The 22,898-nt window shown below is 30.4% G+C and overlaps 1 protein-coding gene across 1 annotated transcript in view; it reads right to left on the bottom strand.

Annotated features, from left to right (window-relative positions):
- The window catches only part of LOC126748537 (lachesin-like), a 140,553-nt gene that overhangs the window by 25,573 nt on the left and 92,082 nt on the right, over positions 1-22,898 (bottom strand). Inside the window, exons 3-5 of the mRNA XM_050457842.1 lie at positions 15,996-16,108; positions 3,756-3,941; positions 2,931-3,126 (exon numbers count right to left, since the gene is read on the bottom strand). Of these exons, the coding sequence (XP_050313799.1) occupies positions 2,931-3,126; positions 3,756-3,941; positions 15,996-16,108 (495 nt within the window). The remainder of the gene's footprint in view (positions 1-2,930; positions 3,127-3,755; positions 3,942-15,995; positions 16,109-22,898) is intronic.

Here is a 22,898-nt window from a genome sequence, read left to right on the forward strand (position 1 = left end):
CGGGACATACGTTTATAATATGAGTGAGTGGTTTAATTATGGCAGGACAACAAAGCAAAATCAGGGTAATGTTTAATTGATCAACGGCAAATGCTTTAGATTTAATAGATTTTAAATAATTTATTATTATATCTTGTGTCACCAAATTAAATTTAAATTCAGCCAAATAATTTAACCTATGTTTTTTAAAATACCCAACAAATTCTTCGTCAGGGTTATTATTGTTTTTGTTAATATTAGAAAAAAAATATTAAGTTTATCTACATCTTGCATAAGAGGAGGAAGTTGTATATTTGATTTATTAGAAATATTTAGTTTATTAAGTTCTCGCCATGTTTCTTTGTTATTACATACTCTAAATCTGTGAGCCAGGTATGCCTTTTTTCCGCCCTAATTGAACTAGTTGCAAGATTTCTGTACTGCTTATAATTTTCCCAATCCTCGCGACTTTTGGTGTTTCTAAATTTACGTAAAGCCGAGTTGCGAAGTCTTTGTATAAATCTAATATTAGGAGTAATCCAGGGGCAATATGGTCTAGTTTTACCCTTTACGTTTTTTATAGGAGCATGTAAGTTAATTAATTCTAATAAAGATTGAGTAAAAAAAAAACTTTATTATTTAAATCAGCCATATTGTACATATTATGCCAGGGAATCGATTCAATATCAGACTGAAATAAGCAAGTGTTGATATTTTGTACATTTCTATAAGTGAAATTATAAATTTGAGGCTTAGGTATATCAAAGTTAATTAGCATATGATCCAATATTTCAATATCCCTTATTCCACAATTCTCAACCGACTCTAAATTTGAGAAAAGTAAATCAATTAAAGACATAGTGGTGTTGGATATTCTGGTAGGGTCAGTTATAAGCTGTTGCAAACCATATAATTCAGTAATTTCACTTAATGATACCTTAAAATTCAAATCTAAAAAATTTATATTAAAGTCACCCAAAAGTAAAATAGACTCATAGTTAACATAAAAGTCGGTCATAATATTTTCAAGACGAGAATAGAATAGATGTATGTCGCTCTTGTAAGGACGATATATATTACCAATTAAAACTTTTTGATTATTTACTTTTAATTCGATCCAGACATGCTCAAGATAATCGCATGTTTCCTTAAGAACTTAGTCAAAGTATATTTATTATTAACTTCTAGACTACTAGACTTCAAAAATTTTTAAATTAAAAATAGGGTGAAAATTTTATAGTACGACCTAATGAAGTCAATGAGCAGAAATACGTGCTAAACTATTTAACATTTTTAATTAGATTGCGTCTTCTGTGATTTTAACCGAAATATCTTTCAGGTTTGTACTAAAATAATCTCTGCAGTATCATAAATTATATTTAAAAAAAAATTAAATCTGAAATATATAAAACAACGAAAGAATTTTAGATCAAAATTGAATTTTAAAATTACATTGGTCACAAGAAACTAATAATTAAAGTAAAATTAATTATGCCACTGAAATTAAGGCTAGTGTAGTTTTTTTTTTATTTTTGCATGATATCAAGATGTTTTAATTCATTAACAAAATAATTCCACAAAAAATATATTTTCAGAAACTTTTTGCGAGAAAAAATTCTTCACAAGAAACCAAAATCTATAAAACAGTTTTATGATCTCTCATAATATTTAGATGTTTCTAAATTATTTGACAGTATTAAGTTTTATTAAAGCAATTAAAAAACGACTCAATAATTCCATAACAGTTGTATTTACAAGAAATTTTGTCAGAATCTGTCTGGTAAAAAAACTTCCTATAATTGATATGAAACTAATATCACTAAAATTGTTACACGAGTTTTCAAGCTATTTAGATTTTTATAAATCCCTTTACAGAATCGAGATTTTTTAATTAATTGAAGAACGACCCAATAACTCTATAACAGAATATAAAATTTCAAACTTAAACATCATGAAACATTTTATCACAAAAATAATTTTAAATTTCATTAACACTTCAAAAAGCATATATCAATTTAAAAGTTATCCCCGCATTCTATGGCTCTGATATAAAATTAAATAACATATGATATCGTTCGCAAAATGATACATGCGTATGTACCTATTATACAGTTTGAATAGCCGGCATAAATTCAATTTATATTTTTATTAGGCAAATAAATTCTCCTTCTGTTCGTAAAATAACTGTAAACCAAAATTTTAATTTCAAAACCGTTTTTAGGGTATTATTGAAGCCGCTTCCATAAATCAACATAGATATTTACAGCTTCACAAGAGCAACAAAGCCCCCGCATTAAAACTACAGTTAATGTTTTTCGGCAATTACTGCCTTATGAGCTCTTGTTCATGACTGTAAAGCTTCAAAACTCGTTGCGGATCTAAAATACCGGAAACAGAAAATAAAGATGTTAAAAGTCGATACTTTAGGGCTTAAGTCGTTGTTATATTTTTGGGAGTGCCAGTGTAGTTAGTCCTACTTTATTATTATTGCGCGCTATCGAAAGACCGTATAAACTTAGATATTAATTTGAGAAACCCCATTGTTTATTGAAGCAGCAAAAGATAGCACCGATCGTTTTCCAATAATATTTTTACGATCAAAATTGCTTTGGTTTTATTAATATAAGATGGCATATTTGGCATAACTTAAATGGCTACGACGCACTGTTTTATTAATAAACCTTTAATAAGAAAAATACCTCTTTAAAATACATTTATTCGCTGCACAGAAGAATTTTATCCTGATTTAAATTTAAAATGACTTATTACATGACGGAATTGAATAAGTGATCCCAGGTGCATCCAGATATACGAGTCCCGAGAAGTAGGATTTTATATGATATTTTGTTATTTTTCGTTTATTATTAGATAGAAAACGAAGAGGTGGCTTATATTCACTTCTCATTTTAAAGAGCTATAAGCAATAGTAATAAAATAATGTTATTTTTTACCTTTTTCTCGTCCACCTTCATGCCTTAAAACGATATTTTTCCCATCCTGTCGTTTCCAACTGACAGTAGGTTCAGGAACACCAGTACCTTTACATCTAAGTCTAATATTACCACCTTCAACTGCCATGCCTGACCCCTCAGCTGATTCGTTATCAGGTAATATATCCGGGGGGATAACTACATTTAATATGCCCATCTGAAATTTAAAAAGCTATATAATACCACAGGTATAATACATTTAATTAATATTCTTAAATTGTAATTTGGGCGAACAAAAGCATTAAAGAGAAATGAATTTCAGTGGCTACATCTTGTTGGATATTCCGCTTAGAAATGCGAACTGAATTTTAGAATATTAAAATATCTAAAAACTTTGGCCATACGAAGGCTAGGCTGTTTCGAAAAGGATTTAACTCATAAGCAGAAATTTAATTATGAATTTTGGTATGTAATGAATTTCACATAGTATAGGGCTTTCTACATATTTCGGCACAGCAAATCCTTTAAATTTTTGCTTCGACTTAAAAGAGCTTAATTTTTTGTGGCGGCGTTAAAGCATATTACACAAAGCTTTGGATTTAATGTGAAATTCCTAAACATTTTTCCCGATGTATTCGTTTCACTTTTTTTTTTTCGTTCTACTTAAGCAAATAAAAATAATACCGAAATGCTTTCGAGCAAAAAGGGTTTCTCATTTTATTCACCGTTTACAGATATGCAAGTTTGTATAACATTGTTTGTTTTGTATCCTTTGTTTGCGTGTTCCCTCTTGTTTTATGGTCAACGAATCTTTTATTTGGCTTTTATTTAAATTCGCTCTCTTACCTGATATCTCATTGGATCAGTATTAATTTGACACATGTATGTGCCGGCATCTCCTTTTTGTACATTATGTATATAAAGTTTCCATGTATTATGTCCATTATGTGTTACAATTAGTCTCGGATTTTGGGCAACCATATGAGTATTTATTGCGAGAATTGCTTTTGAGTCCGATTTAATCCATGCAACCTGGAATAAAGAAATCTCATTTATACATAAATCCAAATAGTAATTTATTTTACTATAAACCCCTAGTTGTTACTAGAAACTTAAATAAATATTCAAAAATTAAGAAGTCGCCTGCGCTATAAATAATTGACCTTTTTTCAAAAGGAGGTTTTTTACTTTCTATTGTAAATTAATAATTATAATATTTTTCTCATTGCTCATTGTTGTGCCTATGTGTGTTTTTTTTTAATTTATAATATTAATAATTTGCTTTAATGTAATTGTTTTAATACACATAAAATATAAATTAATTGTTGTATCTAAAAAATAAAAATTGTACGTGGACTAAATATAATTACAGCACATAGTATCTTAATTTTTGTCTCTATTTGAAGGCAAGCTGAGGTAGCCTTTTATTGTATTTTTTTTGGATAGGTTTTAGAGCATTTAAATAGGATAATATAATAGGGAACTAAAAAACAATTGAAAAAGGTAATAATTGTGATAATATACATAAATATTAGAAATTTTTATGCAATTTGTACAATATAAAAAAAATTGTACGTGGATAGAATATAATTCCAATACATAGTATCGTAAATGCTTTTTTCTCTTTTTTTCCATATCACCATTCCATTTCTACATCAGAACTATTAAACTGACACTTTTTAAATGTTAAATAATTTTATTTTAGACGAATAATGTTAAATATTTAAAAATTTCAAATAAAAACCAATTGTTTATTAACTAAGTAACTATTAGTTAACTATACTCTGTTTGTTAACTGTAAAATCGTTAAATTTATTTAACTGCCTGGAAGTAATCAAAACATTCGTCCAGGCAGTTAAGTCAATTATTCTCATTGTTCACTGTGAAATAGTTAAATTTATTCAACTACTTAAAAGCAATCAAAATATTCGTTAACACTGTTAAGTCAGTAGTTACTCTCTTTAATTACTGTAAAAAGACTAAATTCATTCAATTGCCTGGAAGTAATCAAAATATTCTTCCCGGCAGTTAAGTCAGTTACTCTATTTGTTGTCTAAGTGTAACATGAATAAATTCATTCAACTGTCCGGAAGTAATCAACATATTCGTCCAGGCAGTTGAGTTAGTTAATGTCTTTGTTCACTATGAAATGAATAAATTTATTCAATTGCCTAAAAGTCATCAAAATATTCATCTAGGCAGTTAAGTCAATTACTCTCTTTGTTTACTGTGAAATAATTAAATTCATTCCACTGCCTGAAAATAATCAAAATATTCATCTAGGCAGTTGGGTCAATTACTCTCTTTATTTACTGTGAATTCATTAAATTTATAAAATTGCCTGGTAGTAATAAAAATATTCTTCCCGGCAGTTAAGTCAGTTACTCAGTTATTTATTGTCTAAGTGTGAAATGAATAAATTCGTTCAACTACCCGGAAGTAATCAACAGATTCGTCCAGGTAGTTGAGTTATTTACGGTCTTTATTCACTATGAAATGAATAAATTTATTCAACTGCCTGAAAGTAATCAAAATATTCGTTCAGGCAGATGCGTCCGTTACTCTTTTTGATTACTGTAAAATGATTAAATTCACTCAATTGCTCTGGAGAAATCAAAATATTCGCTAGGCAGTTGAGTCAATTATTCTCATTGTTCACTGTGAAATAGTTAAATTTATTCAACTACTTAAAAGTAATCAAAATATTCGTTAACACTGTTGAGTCAGTTACTCTCTTTAATTACTGTAAAAAGACTAAATTCATTCAATCGCCTGGAAGTAATCAAAATATTCTTCTCGGCAGTTAAGTCAGTTACTCTATTTGTTATCTAAGTGTAACATGAATAAATTCATTCAACTGTCCGGGAGTAATTAACATATTCGTCCAGGCAGTTGAGTTAGTTACTCTCTTTGATTACTGTGAAATGACTAAATTCATTCAACAGCCTGGAAATAATCAAAATATTCGTTGATACAGTTCAGTCAGTTACTCTTTTTAATTACAGTAAAATTACTAAATTCATTCAATTGCCTGGAAGTAATAAAAGTATTCTTCCCGGCAGTTAAGTCAGTAACTCAGTTATTTGTTGTATAATTGTGAAATGAATAAATTCGTTCAACTACCCGGAAGTAATCAACATATTCGTCCAGGCAGTTGAGTCAGTTACTCTTTTTGATTACTGTAAAATGATTAAATTTATTCAATTGTCCTGGAAAAATCAAAATATTCGTCTTGGCAGTTGAGTCAATTACTCTCTTTGTTTACTGTGAAATGATTAAATTCATTCAACTGCCTGGAAGTAATCAAAATATTCGTCTAGGCAGTTGAATCAATTACTCTCTTTGTTAACTGTGAAATCATTAAATTTATTAAACTGCCTGGAAGTAATAAAAATATTCTTCCCGGCAGTTAAATCAGTTACTCAGTTATTTGTTGTATAATTGTGAAATAAATAAATTCGTTCAACTACCCGAAAGTAATCAACATATTCGTTCAGGCAGTTGAGTTATTTACTGTCTTTGTTCACTATAAAATGAATAAATTTATTCAATTGCCTGCAAGTAATCAATATATTCGTCCAGGCATTTGAGTCAGTTCCTCTTTTTGATTACTGTAAAATGATTAAATTCATTCAATTGTCCTGGAAAAATCAAAATATTCATTCAGGCAGTTGCGTCAGTTACTCTCTTTGATTACTGTAAAATGATTAAATTTATTCAACTGCTTGGAAATAATTAAAATATTCATCTAGGCAGTTGAGTCAATTACTTTCTTTGTTAACTGTAAAATCATTAAATTTATTAAACTGCCTAGAAGTCAAACTGCCATTCAACTGTCCGGGAATTATCAACATATTCGTCCAGGCAGTTGAGTTAGTTACTGTCTTTGTTCACTACGAAATGAATAAATTTATTCAATTGCCTGAAAGCAATCAATATATTCGTCCAGGCAGTTGAGTCAGTCAACAACTGCCTCTACTTTAAAGCAAGCTAGAAACATTGCAATTTTTATTTCAATAGCTTATACATAAAGTACATTTTAATGTACTATTTCATTTATAAGGATATATATTTTCAAATACATGTTTTTTTATATAATTGTGTAAATTATGAGAAATAAAACACAATTTACAGATGATAGAGAAACGAAACTGTGTTATAGAAAAAAGAGAGAAAATATTAATTTGCTTTAATGTAATAAATGTGTTTATACACGTAAATATAATTAAATATTATAAATTTTTGTAAAATTTGTATAATAAAAATAAAAACTGTACATGGACATAATATAATTATAGTACATAGTATCGAAATTGTTTCCTCTATCTGTAATCTCTTCCTGCAACTGCCTCTACTTTAACGCAAACTAAAAGCATTAACATTTTTATTCCAATATTTTTTATTATTTAATTTTCATGTTTTATTTTATTTATCAGAATGTATAAATTGGAATACATATTTTAGATTCTAGATCATTTAAAAATATGGTAATATAATAGAATTTTTTATATAACTGTGCAAATTATGGGAAATAAAACACAATTTCCTGATAATAGAAAAAAGAGAAAAAAGTTCAATTTAAATGTAATGAATATTTATACCTTATTTTAAAGAAACTTAAGACAAAAATTGTTGTGGTAATATATATAAAAATAAAATACAAAGATCATCTAGTCATTAATGGTATTCAAAATATATTGTAACTACTTCATCACAACATATCCAACAATCCATTAGATTATTTTGTAACCCAGACCTCTAGACTTATTAACGTAATAATTGCAAGCCAAAACCTGCAATGTAATAAGTTAGATTAATTCATATCTGATAAAAGATTGATTATTCATATGCTTGGTATTAAATATACCAAAATACAGGTGAAATTTTTTTTTTTTTTTTTTTTTTAATAAGTTGCAGAGTTTGTTTTAATATAACTGCAAATGTGTCTAGACCCAAGCTCTGTAGCAGTAATTTAAATCGTTTCAATTTAGTTGAGTTGAGCAATACGTGCAAACAGGTGGAGAACAAACTTCTTCAATTACTCAGATTGATACATATTAACAGGAGAATTTTAATCAATTTTTTAATTGTAAAAAAGAAAATGAGAGAGCCAAGAAAGCCAGAGGTGTTGTTCAGTTTTACATTACTTTTAATCAAATCCCCTTTTTTTTAATTTATATAATTGTATCTTAAATGATCCTCTTTAATCCCTATGTAAAAATTAAAAATAAATAATGTTTCCTAAGTCACTTCGCGGTTTATAATAAAGATTTACACGCTTCAACAAACTCTCAACTATTTTATGGTTTATCCAAGCGCTTTTGCTGTTTATCTTTGCGAATAAAGTTAAACTTAACCAAGGGTAGAAAGTGGAAGTAAGGGATAATTCAAACGGTTACGAATCTGAATGGGTTTCTAGTTACTCAGGTAAGTTAAAAGACATCCCTAATTTATCAGGACCATTACACACGGCCCTGTATATTATTAAATTTATATCTACCCGTTGGCTTGCTTCGTTAAGATATATGGTAGTAGATTTATACTGGGAGAAGACGAACGATTAACACATGTGAACTAGACAAGCGATTGAATGTTTTTGGTCCCGTGGCCATTTAACTAAACTCACTCATATATAAAACTGATTTTCGCACTATAAGATAAGGTGATATTAAATTTATCACGCGTTCGAAATATATATTGGAAAAAGAAAAGTATAAAATGATTTTATCAAAGATGCCTCTCCAGATCAGCGATAGCACCTATATATAGAGTTGATTGCATTGTGGGTTGCCGGAGGTAACACAAAGATGTCCAATCAGCCTGCACCAAACACTTATTGGATTTTACTTCTTGCAAACGAACTTACTTCTAAATAAAATCAGGCGAAAAACCAATTGTGAGGATTCTTTAAAATCAATGTCTTTTATCGCGCTCTTCTTGTGTTTTGTGGTGGACAAGAAAAGAAAATGTGCTTCTTACATTAGTTTCGTTATAAGAGTAAAAAAGCATTATGTAAATATTATAGGCAATAATGAACACGTAAACAACGTAAACAAGGGTAATTTTTTCACAAAAAGGAAACATAACTATCAAACTGCGTTTCTAACAAAATTCAGTTAACTTTTAAGCAGAGCTTTGTTAGCATTACCACATGAAGAATCTATTAAATTACAACATAACATATAGTTTTATAGTAACAAATAAATAGTTTATTAACTAGGTATAAAATATATATTTGTATGCGTTATTGAACATCCTTATTAATTTTATTAGTCTTCAATTAAATGATTAAATGACTTTTAAATGTTTTACGAAATTTTTAGTTGGTCTAAAATTCAAAGAATGCTACAGAAAAATCCCACCAGAACACTGTTTTTTTTTTTTTTTTTTTTTTTTTTTTTTTAATCGAAGGAAATAATTTAGTATAGGCACTCACTTCCAGGCATATTCGTGCCTTTAGATCATGATTCCAGAACGTTTGTTTCCCATAAACTAGAATTTAAACCCCAATTAGATAAAAATCATCCATTTTTCTCTAAGAGACCAAACGAAAACAAAAACAAAGGTAAAGGAAAGGTATAACTCAAAGAGTTGTAATGTGATCTGTGTAGGTCTAGGCCTGATGATGCTCCGACAGGAGCGAAACACGTGTAGCTTTTAAGCTTTTTTAAGAAATTATATAGATTGGATGAGACCGTGACTTTGTGTCCTTACTTTTGTTTTTGTAAACCCCAATTGCTTGGAATGAGGGAATCATTTATTTCAGGCAGTTATTTTCGCTACAAGAACGCTACAGAAAAATCCCACTAGGACATTGTTTTTTTTCTTTAACGTAGGAAATCATTTACTCTAGGCACTTATTTTTCGGCATATTCGAGCCTTTAGATCATAATTCCAGGACGTTTGTTTTCCATAAACTACTAATTTAAGCCCCAATGGCTTGGAATAAGGGAATAATTTATTCCAGGCTACCAAAACAGAGAAACATACCACCAGGGCATTTTTTTATAGGTGTCTGTTGATAAAAGAAAATTATTTATTCCAGGTATATTCGAGCCTTTAAAACATGATTCCTGGATGTTTCTTTCACATAAAGTAGACAGTTATCTGGTATGAGGAAATTATTTATATCAGGCAGTAATTTCTAAGGGAAATAAGGGAATCATTTATTCCAGGTAGTCATTTCAGCTACAAAAATGATACAGAAAAATACCACCAGGGTATTGTTCCTTTTCTTTTGTTTTTTGTGATTCTTGGAAGTTTGTTCCCTGTAAAGTAGAATTCAAACTCCAACTGCCTGGAATAAAGAATTCATTTATTCCAGGCAGTCATTTTTTTTTCAAGAACGCTACAGAAAAATACCACTAGGACATTGTTTTTTTTTTTTAAACGTAGGAAATCATTTAGTCTAGGCACTTATTTTATTTTTAGGCATATTCGAGCCTTTAGATCATAATTCCAGGACAATTGTTTCCAATAAACTACTGATTTAAACCCCAATTGCTTGGAATAAGGGAATAATTTATTCCAGGCTGTCATTTTACGCTACCAGAACAGAGAAACATACCACCAGGGCATTTTTTTATAGTTGTCTGTTGGTACCAGAAAATTATTTATTCCAGGTATATTCGAGCCTTTAAAACATGATTCCTGGATGTTTGTTTCACATAAAGTAGACAGTTATCTGGTATGAGGAAAATATTTATATCAGGCAGTAATTTCTAAGGGAAATAAGGGAATCATTTATTCCAGGTAGTCATTTCAGCTACAAAAATGATACAGAAAAATACCACCAGGGTATTGTTCCTTTTCTTTTGTTTTTTGTGATTCTGGGACGTTTGTTCCCTGTAAAGTAGAATTCAAACCCCAACTACCTGGAATAAAGAATTCATTTATTCCAAGCAGTCATTTTTTTTTCAAGAATGCTATAGAAAAATCCCACTAGGACATTGTTTTTTTTTTTAAACGTAGGAAATCATTTAGTCTAGGCACTTATTTTATTTTTAGGCATATTCGAGCCTTTAGATCATAATTCCAGGACATTTGTTTTCAATAAACTACTGATTCAAACCCCAATTGCTTGGAATAAGGGAATAATTTATTCCAAGCTGTCATTTTACGCTACCAGAACGCAGAAACATACCACCAGGGCATTTTTTTAAAGTTGTCTGTTGGTACCAGAAAATTATTTATTCCAGTTATATTCGAGCCTTTAAAACATGACTCCTGGATGTTTCTTTCACATAAAGTAGACAGTTATCTGGTATGAGGAAATTATTTATATGAGGCAGTAATTTCTAAGGGAAATAAGGGAATCATTTATTCCAGGTAGTCATTTCAGCTACAAAAATGATACAGAAAAATACCACCAGGGTATTGTTCCTTTTCTTTTGTTTTTTGTGATTCTGGGACGTTTGTTCCCTGTAAAGTAGAATTCAAACCCCAACTGCCTGGAATAAAGAATTCATTTATTCCAGGCAGTCATTTTTTTTTCAAGAACGCTACAGAAAAATCCCACTAGGACATTGTTTTTTTTTTTTTAACGTAGGAAATCATTTAGTCTAGGCACTTATTTTATTTTTAGGCATATTCGAGCCTTTAGATCATAATTCCAGGACGTTTGTTTCCCATAAACGACTAATTTAAACCCCATTTGCTTGGAATAAGGGAATAATTTATTCCAGGCTACCAGAACAGAGAAACATACCACCAGGGCATTTTTTATAGGTGTCTGTTGGTACCAGAAAATTATTTATTCCAGGTATATTCGAGCCTTTAAAACATGATTCCTGGATGTTTCTTTCACATAAAGTACAGTTATCTGGTATGAGGAAATTATTTATATCAGGCAGTAATTTCTAAGGGAAATAAGGGAATTATTTATTCCAGGTAGTCATTTCAGCTACAAGAATGATACAGAAAAATATCACCAGGGTATTGTTCCTTTTTTTTTGTTTTTTTCTCTAAAGAGTTAGGCATATTCGAGCTTTTAGAATGTGATTCTTGGACGTTTGTTCCCTGTAAAGTAGAATTCAAACCCCAACTGCCTGGAATAAAGAATTCATTTATTCCAGGCAGTCATTTTTTTTTCAAGAACGCCACAGAAAAAACCCACTAGAACATGTTTTTTTTTTTTTCGTAGAAAATTATTTAGTCTAGGCACTTATTTTATTTTTAGGCATATTCGAGCCTTTAGATCATAATTCCAGGACATTTGTTTTCAATAAACTACTGATTTAAACCCCAATTGCTTGGAATAAGGGAATAATTTATTCCAAGCTGTCATTTTACGTTACCAGAACAGAGAAACATACCACCAGGGCATTTTTTTTTAGTTATCTGTTGGTACTAGAAAATTATTTATTCCAGGTATATTCGAGCCTTTAAAACATGATTCCTGGATGTTTCTTTCACATAAAGTAGACAGTTATCTGGTATGAGGAAATTATTTATATCAGGCAGTAATTTCTAAGGGAAATAAGGGAATTATTTATTCCAGGTAGTCATTTCAGCTACAAAAATGATACAGAAAAATACCACCAGGGTATTGTTCCTTTTCTTTTGTTTTTTTGTGATTCTTGGACGTTTGTTCCCTGTAAAGTAGAATTCAAACCCCAACTGCCTGGAATAAAGAATTCATTTATTCCAGGCAGTCATTTTTTTTTCAAGAACGCTACAGAAAAATCCCATTAGGACATTATTATTTTTTTTTTAACGTAGGAAATCATTTACTCTAGGCACTTATTTTTAGGCATATTCGAGTCTTTAGATCATAATTCCAGGACGTTTGTTTCCCATAAACCACTAATTTAAACCCCAATTGATTGGAATAAGGGAATAATTTATTCTAGGCTATCAGAACAGAGAAACATACCACCAGGGCATTTTTTTATAGGTGTCTGTTGGTACCAGAAATTTATTTATTCCAGGAATATTTGAGCCTTTAAAATATGATTCCTGGATGTTTCTTTCACATAAAGTAGACAGTTATCTGGTATGAGGAAATTATTTATATGAGGCAGTAGTTTCTAAGGGAAATAAGGGAATCATTTATTCCAGGTAGTCATTTCAGCTACAAAAATGATACAGAAAAATACCACCAGGGTATTGTTCCTTTTCTTTTGTTTTTTGTGATTCTGGGACGTTTGTTCCCTGTAAAGTAGAATTCAAACCCCAACTGCCTGGAATAAAGAATTCATTTATTCCAGGCAGTCATTTTTTTTTCAAGAACGCTACAGAAAAATCCCACTAGGACATTGTTTTTTTTTTTTTAACGTAGGAAATCATTTACTCTAGGCACTTATTTTTAGGCATATTCGAGTCTTTAGATCATAATTCCAGGACGTTTGTTTCCCATAAACTACTGATTTAAGCCCCAATTGATTGGAATAAGGGAATAATTTATTCCAGGCTATCAGAACAGAGAAACATACCACCAGGGCATTTTTTTATAGGTGTCTGTTGGTACCAGAAATTAATTTATTCCAGGAATATTTGAGCCTTTAAAACATGATTCCTGGATGTTTCTTTCACATAAAGTAGACAGTTATCTGGTATGAGGAAATTATTTATATCAGGCAGTAATTTCTAAGGGAAATAAGGGAATCATTTATTCCAGGTAGTCATTTCAGCTACAAAAATGATACAGAAAAATACCACCAGGGTATTGTTCCTTTTCTTTTATTTTTTGTGATTCTTGGACGTTTGTTCCCTGTAAAGTAGAATTCAAACTCCAACTGCCTGGAATAAAGAATTCATTTATTTCAGGCAGTCATTTTTTTTTCAAGAATGCTATAGAAAAATCCCGGTAGAACTTTTTTTTTTTTTTAAACGTAGGAAATCATTTTGTCTAGGCACTTATTTTTAGGCATATTCGTCTTTAGATCATAATTCCAAGACGTTTGTTTCCCATAAACTACTGATTTAAACCCCAATTGCTTGGAATAAGGGAATAATTTATTCCAGGCTGTCATTTTACGCTACCAGAACAGAGAAACATACCACCAGGGCATTTTTGTTTAATAGTTGTCTGATGGTACAAGAAAAATATTTATTCCAGGTATATTCGAGCCTTTAAAACATAATTCCTGGACGTTTTTTTCCCATGAAGTAGAACTAAGCCCCAATCGCCTGGAATAAGGGAATAATGTATTCCAGACTATGATTTTCGCTACAAAAACGCGGAAAAATAACAGCAGGGCATTTTTTTATGGTTGTCTGTTATAAGGAAATTATTTAGTCAAGGCAGTCATTTTTCAGACATATTCGAACCTTTAGAACATATTCTTAGACGTTTCATCCTATAAAGTAGAATTAAAACTTCAATTACTTGAAATAAGGGGATCATTTGTATAATGCACTCATTTTCTCTACAAGAGCACTACACAAAAATATCAACAGGGCTTTGATTTTTTTTTAACAGTTACCTGGTAAAAGGAAATTATTTATATCAGGCAGTGATTTCTAAGGGAAATAAGGTAATCATTTATTCCAGGCATTCCAGTCATTTTTGCCACAAGAACGCTACAGGAAAAAATACCACCAGGGCATTTTTTTTTAACAGTTACCTGGTATAAGGACATTTTTTATATCAGGCAGTAATTTCTAGGCATATTCGAACTCTTGAACGTTTGTTCCTTGTAAAGTAGAATTCAAACCCGAACTGCCTGGAATAAATTATTTCCTAAAGGCAGTAATTTTTGCTACAAGAAAGCTACAAAAAAATACCACCTTTGTTTCTTTTTCTTTAAACAGTTCCCTGGTATAAGGAAATTACTTATATCAGGCAATAATTTCTAGGCATATTCGAGCTTTTAGAATATGATTCTTGAACGTTTGTTTCCTGTAGAATTGAAACCCCAACTGCCTGAAAAAAGGAAATCATTTATTTTAGGCACAAAATGAGTGCAAGAACTCATTTCAGCTACAAGAATAATACCACACACAGAAAAATACCACCAAGGTATTGTTCCTTTTTCTTCTTTAAAAAGTTACCTGGTATAAGGAAATTATTAATATTAGGCAGTAATATCTAGGCATATTCGAGCTTTTAGAATATAATTCTAAAAGCTTGGACGTTTGTTCCCTGTAAAGTAGGATTCAAACCTCAATTGCCTGGAATAAGGAAATAATTTATCCTAAGCAATTGGCAATCATTCAATCATTTTGAATTTTTGCCACAAGAACGCTACAATAAAAAATATCACCAGAGCATTCTTTTTTTTTACAGTGATTCTTAGACATTTGTTCCCTGCAAAATAGAATTCAAACCCCAACTGCCTGAAATAAGGAAATCATTTATTCCAGGCAGTGATTTTTGCTACAAGAACGCTACAGAAAAAATACCACCAAAGCATTGTTTTTTTTGTTTAATTTTACTATAAGACCGTTACAGAAAAAAAAATTAAATATGACTTAATCAGTTGCCTGGTATAAGGAATTTATTTATTCTAGGCATATTTACTCCTTGGAATATAATTTATGGGTATGGTATTTGCTGATGACACCACCTTTTTTATCAGCTCTCAGAAGTTAATAAAATCTATTTCAATGATTTCTAGCAAATATTTAAACAATTCAAGGTCTGAAGATATTCTGTAATAAAATTGTTTAGTTAACTTTAACCAGTTTAAAAGAAACATTAACAGGTATCTTGTACGTGATGCTTTCTTTAATTTGAGGAGTACCTTGGATCCACTTTTGCCGTTTTATTACCTGTTTTCTTTTTGTAGTTTTTAATCTGTGCCTTTATAATAAAATTTTATAAACAAATATAATCCTAACTCATTATTTTCCTTAATGAAAAATAATAAAAAATTAAACCTACGTAGACTCTCCTAACATCTATATTAATTTAATATTAAAAATTTTTCTAAAACATCCCAGGCACGCTGTAAACTTTGCAGAATTCCTTACATGTAATAGCAAAACATTCCCGGAATGCCTCCACATTATCATGGGGCATATAATCATTAAAGCAATTTTCAAAAAAATATTCCTCAAACCAGTTTCACTCAAAATTTACTCTACTCGTTTCAGCCTTAACAATTAGGTTTTGTTCATAACGAAAGTATATTAAATATTTACCTTGTAAGTAGACAAGTGGTTGACGACGCAAGTAAAGACGATATCCCTGCCTTGAGTGACTGTGTGATTCTCCAGGGGAGCCAGAAACTCTGGCTCGGGCTCCGGCATTTGACCTGTAACAAAGCAAAAAGATGGAAGCAAAGGGTGCAGATATACGGAGCCCGCAAGATTTTAATTAAAATTACTGGCAAATGTTTTATTTAAATATTTGAAATTATTTTGCAGTTTTTAGGGCCCCTCTTCACGAACACTCACTTCAGTTATCTTTGATCTCTTAATGCGTTTACTTTGTCTGTGTTTGATTCATAAATGCATCTTTTTTTTATTATGGATTATTCTTTTAATTATTAGTCCAGGCGTCACTCTTAGCCAGGTCAAGAGTAATTTTTTAATACTATTCAGCAGATTTTATTTTCTCTTTAAATCAGTTTTTTGCTACATTTCATCGATTCCACAAACACTTTCTTACCACTACTCGTGTTACTTGTGCGTGCTATAAGGTTTGCACTTTTGTGCCAGTGTATTCCGTAAAAAAAAAAGTACAGTTTATTTATTCCAGGCACTTGTTGCTTCAAAACTACAATTTTTTCTTTGCAATCAAAGTAACTTTGGTATTTATTCCAGTCAGAATAAACCATTTTTTTACTACAGTTGATTAGTTCTACAGACATCTTTGTAGCACTGGTTATACTCGACTATTAAACAGTTTTGTGCCAATGTATTCTGTAAAAAAAATTAAAGCAAATAAGAGCAGTACAGCTCATTTATTCCAGGCACTTGAACAAAAGTTGCTTTAAAACTGCAATTTTTTCTTTGCAATCAAAGAAACTTTGGTATTTATTCCAGTCAGTAAAAACTATTTTTTAACTACTTTGATCAGTTTTACACACACCTTTGTAGCACTGGTAATACTTGACTACTAAACGGTTTTGTGCCAATGTATTCCGTAAAAAAAAAAATTAAGCAAATAAAAGCAGTACAGTTCATTTATTCCAGGCACTTGAACAAAAGTTGCTTTAAAACTGCAATTTTTTCTTTGCAATCAAAGTAACTTTGGTATTTATTCCAGTCAGTAAAAACCATTTTTTAACTACTATGATCAGTTTTACAGACACCTTTGTAGCACTGGTTATACTCGACTACTAAATGGTTTTGTGCCAATGTATTCCGTAAAAAAAGTAAAGCAAATAAAAGCAGTACAGTTCATTTATTCCAGGCACTTGAATAAAAGTTGCTTTAAAACTGCAATTTTTTCTTTGCAATCAATGTAACTTTGGTATTTATTCCAGTCAGAATAAACCATTTTTTTACTACAGTTGATTAGTTCTACAGACACCTTTGTAGCACTGGTTATACTCGACTACTAAACGGTTTTGTGCCAATGTATTCCGTAAAAAAAAATTAAAGCAAATAAGAGCAGTACAGTTCATTTATTCCAGGCACTTGAACAAAAGTTGCTTCAAAACTGCAATTTTTTCTTTGCAATCAAAGTAACTTTGGTATTTATTCCAGTCAGTATAAATCATTTTTTTACTACATTTGATCAGTTCTATAGATATCTTTGTGGCATTGGTAATACTTGAACTAAACGGTTTTGTGCCAATATATTCTGTAAAAAAAAACATAATATTAAAGCAAACAAGAGCAGTAAAGTTAGGAAATTATTTATTCCAGGCACTTGACCAAAAGTTGCTTTAATTCCTAGTTCTAATTAAAAAAGAATGCTGTTAATTAAAGTTAATTTGATATCTTTTTCTGGTACATCTCCATTTATTCCACTTAATTAATTAATTTGGTTTTTGAACACTTAAAAGCAATCAGTGACCATTTTTTACTTAATTCAGGCAGTTAGTGATATTCTTATATTTTTCTTAGGCAATTAAAATAATTATCGTATTTATTCCAAGCAGTTGAACAATTGTTGCTTTATCTCTCTGATTAAACTAAATAACTAATAACTGCAATTTTTATGCAATTAAAGTAACTTTTCGTCTGTAAACAATGTTTTTTAAGGTGGTTGATGCACTTTGGCAATCGTCAGCCATAACAGATTCTTAATAAAATGTTTAATTTATTTTAAGAAACGTAAGAGGACATATCGGGTTTAATAACGCAATCCTAACAATTTGGTCCTTCGAGCCGGATATGAGTCAGCACTCAGGATTTATTTTAGACAGTTAAAGTTATTTTTGCCTCACTTCAAAGGAAACAAGGGCCATTTTTTTGACACCTTGAAGTTCATAATTTATTTCAGACTCCAATAAAAAAAATGATCGATAATTATTTAAACCTTAAGTAATAATTCTAAAGAATATAACACTTTTTGCATCATGGAAATATTCCGAATGCTTTTGAAGATATTGGACTTTAAAATGAGTCAACACCTTGTAGCCCATACTTTGTCCTCGGAGACCATTACTAAAAATGATCGATAATTCCAAAACTTTTACTTGAAACGGTTTATACATTAAACAATAATTCTACAACATATTCCACGGAATATTATGCTTTTTGTTTGATAAGAATATTCCTAATATTTTTTCAGATATTGAACTTTAAAGTGAGTAAACAGTTTGAAGCCCCTACTTCCCAGGACTCAATTACTAAAAATGATCGATATTTCCAAAACTCTTTTCTGAAACGGCTTATACCTTAAACAATAATTCTACAGAATATTCCAATGAATATTACGCTTCTTGTTTTATCAAAATATTCCCAATAGTTTGTTTAGATATTTGACTTTGAAGTGAATTAACACCTTGAAGCCCATAGCCCATGGACTCAACTACTATAAACGATCCATGTTTCTAAAAATTTTAACTAAAACGGTTTGTACCATTCAAGTAATAAATGTAAATAAATTAGATGTTGAACTTTAAAGTGTGAAGTCGCTTTACAGATTACATTACTTGTCCTCGGAATTCGCTACTAAAAATGACCGTTAGTTGCTTAACTGCTGTATAGTTTATTAATTTTTCAAAATTTTTTATTTAATTCAGGCTTATTTAATCAGTTGATGATAGCCAGTAGTCATCATTCTCAGAATTACTTTAATAAGAAATTATTCCAAAATATCGTAATTAAGACAAGAAGGCAAAAAAAATATTACAAGTTAATTCAAATTTTTAAGAGAAACAAAAAAACCCTTTTAACTGCCTGGAAGAAACAAACAAATAATTTAACTTCCCTGGAAAATAAACACATATATATTCACATACAATTAAATATTAATTTGGAAGAAAATATTGAATGTGGCAAACTTGTCATTCAGCAAAGATAGCATTCTGAGTTCCTCCTGTAGAATCACGAATTTTGAAAAAATATTGAATACTTTTTACACCTTAAGTGCTGTATTTAACAGCTGGTGAGTCCTCTATTATACAATAATTTGGATTTGCAAATGTGATACAATGCGTACTACATCGATAAGATGTTTCTTCAGGAGTTTATTACACCCACAAAGCACCACGTCTACAAAAGATCGTGCAGCACATACCACTTTTGTATCGTTATGGCTCTAAGCCATTTCGCCGTACCTAAATGCCGAAAACAGTGTGTTTTGTCTGTAGTTTTAGATAATGGAAGAATGTGGGGGCCGCATTTAAATGTCCGCAAACTGCTACCTGAATTCGAGTAAATATTTAATAAGCGACATTCCAATGTAAATCAGTCTCATTTTCAACTGGTGTGACGTTTCGACTATTTAAATTCTTAACTTGGGCTTTGGCAAGATTTTTGTATACTCGTCACGTAGTTTTTTGCCTTTTTAGCAGATTATGTTTAGTTCGTTTTCCGTTTCTAATCTGAGAGTCTTTACCAGTTAAAGGAAGAAGTTAACGTCATTTACAGGAAATTCGTAATTAACTTGAGAAAAATGCGCGGAAGTCTTGAATTCTTTTTTTTTTGCGTAACTTGTCATAAAGCTATTTATATAGAAACTCTTATGCTTTATACAGATTGATACAGAAAAGGAATTTTAAACAATGCTGGAATTTAGTCTGTTCTTTGGAAAAAAACTCTTGCATCTGAAAGGAATTATTAAATTCTCAGCAATATCCGTTTGAGCCTTCATATTAAGAAATAAAAAAAACCTAAAACAACTAGAAATTAATCCACATGGTCCGTATCCATCGAGAAAAATCAAAATTTGAAGTCAACAGCAGCAGCAGCAGGAGGTTTAGGATGAAAAGGCAGCAGAGTGGCGAATTTTTCTAATTACAAACCGCAACGTATTTGGCATATTGTTGTGGCATATCGAACTTTTAACGGGGCTTTTCACGAACCCTTCACTCAAATGATTTTCAGATTTATTGTACCAAAAATGACGCGCTCTGCCTCGAATGACGTGCAAAGGCGAGTGAAGGGTGTCGAATATGAGGGTGCGATCACTGTTTGGAGAGACTGATAGATCTGCGGTTTCATTTTAACCACACGGTTAGAAAGGACACAATTGTTCGCTTTAGCTATTGTACACTGCTACTCCCCCAACATCAAATATCTAATAAGAATAGATATGTCTTACTAAGTAAATGTTTATCTTCCAAGATCTAGTAATTACATTTTCTTAATATTGTAACACAATTGAATTGAGATAATTTATTTAAAATCATTATGCTACTGACTGCACCACATGCACTCGATTAAATACAGCTTTGTGTTAATTGTCTAGTGTATTTCAATCTAACTTTAAATTTATTAATAAAACTCATTTCTGTTTAAAATAATATTCAGTATATTTTGTTTATTACTTAGTGAACAAGTCGCATAAAATTTGACGACTTGTTTCCTGAATTAATTCTTGCAGTTTTGAGTTAAAGCATTTTTCTGCAATTAGATTTTGAAAATTATCTGTAATTTTGTTAAACGCCTTAGGACCAATAAATGTAGAACATATTTGTCCAATTCTTTTTTAATTTTTTTTGACTTTCACTTTTTTCCGTATTTTAGCATCGAGATGAATTAATGGCTTCAAACCTATTTTATTTGGAGAAATGCTTATAAGCAAATTTTGTGTATATAATTGTCTTATATCGAATAATTTGGTTTCCTTAAATAATCTAGTAATTACATTTTCTTAATATTGTAACACAAATTAATTGTTAGTTCATTCAAAGTCTATCCTACTGACTGCACCAGATACACTCGATGAATTACAGTTTTAATATTTTAGATGCAAAATACAAAAATGGACAAGCTCTGATGTCAATTGTTAGTTCATTCAAAATCACTATCCCACTGACTGCACCAGATGTACTCGATTAATTACAGTTTAATTCCTTTAAAAGCAAAATATAATAATGGACAAACTCTGACGAATATTGCTAGTTCATTCAAAATATCTAACTAACTGACTGCACCAGATGCACTCGATTAATGACAGTTTTATTCATTTAAAAGCAAAATACAATTAAGGATAAGCTCTGACGTCAATTGTTAGTTCATTCAAAATCTCTATCCTACTGACTGCACCAGATGCCCTCGTTTAATTACAGTTTTATTTTTTTTAAGCAAAATACAATAATAAACAAGCTCTGACGTCAATTGTTAGTTCATTCAAAATCTCTATCTTACTAACTGCACTACATGCACTCGATTAATTACAGTTTTATGTGTTTAAAAACTAAGTAAATTAAAAAACACAATAATAATAAAAACGTTGACTAGTCACTCAAAAAGTACATACAGAGGTACACACACAGTAAATAACACTATGTTATTTCAATATAAATCTTTGTATATAAAAAAAAATATTTTTTTTATTTTATTATAAAATATTAATTTGCATATTAAAATTCAAAGTTATTTTTATTTAGTTTAGAAAGAGAAAAAATGCATGCGTTAAACAAATGCAGCTTAAATTTCGCTTTAAATGCGCTCTCGAACATTACGTTGCACTATTACGTACGAAAATTATTTTTTTCTAATTTCTTTGCTAGAGAACAGTTAAGAAATAGTTTCTTCTAATAAAGAATGTATGCACAAGTTCTGATACCAATCTTAAATAGCATAACCAAAACAAATCTTCAATAAAAATAAAAATGTTTTACTAAGTAAACTTTGATCTTCCAAGATCTAGTAATTACATTTCCTAATTATTATAACACAATTCATTTGGCTAATTCATTCAAAATCCTTATCCTACCGACTACACCAGATACTCTCGATTAACTACAATTTTATTCTCCTAAAAACAAAATACAATAAAGCCTGTATGGACAAGTTCTGACATCAGTGATAAATAACATGCTTAAAACAATTCCTCCAACATATTGACGTCCGAAGGGCGATTTTTTCTTTCCATGAAATGCAGTTAATATCCTTAATGCCCTTCTGCGTCTACTGACACCAGCGCTTGCTTTCCAGTCTGGAAATTTCAACTTGGAATTCGATTATATTGCTATTTAAACGATTTGCCAAAGAATTTAAATCGATTTTATTGTAAACTAAGAACAAATACTGCTATACCCATTTAAATTATGCATTAAGTCAGTAGTATTTAATAATTAGCCCGTTCATATGCGGATCATGTTAAGGTCATGACAATAAGAGTAAAACGTATTTTGGATATCGGCAAACCATTAGCTGCCAAGTTGTTCGCGCCATTAGAATTATACTCAACGCATGCATGGTCTTCATAGCACCAAATGTCCCTAACTGAATTACAATATTCGTTTATTATAACGTCCTAAATTGACAGCATGGGTTAATGCATTAACTATGCTTTTATAACCCATTTACTACACCGAGACACAAAGGAAAGGATTTAGGAGGTTATTTTCTCGATTTTTAAGTAAAAGTTGTAAATCATTCATGTCTAATTGAACCTGTGAGCGAAATAAATCCAGTATAATCGATAAGGTTTAAGTCCAAGCTATAGGGATTATGTTCCTTTAAAGAGTTAAC

Source organism: Anthonomus grandis, chromosome 22, assembly GCF_022605725.1.
Source record: "Anthonomus grandis grandis chromosome 22, icAntGran1.3, whole genome shotgun sequence".
Taxonomy (NCBI): Eukaryota; Metazoa; Arthropoda; class Insecta; order Coleoptera; family Curculionidae; genus Anthonomus; species Anthonomus grandis.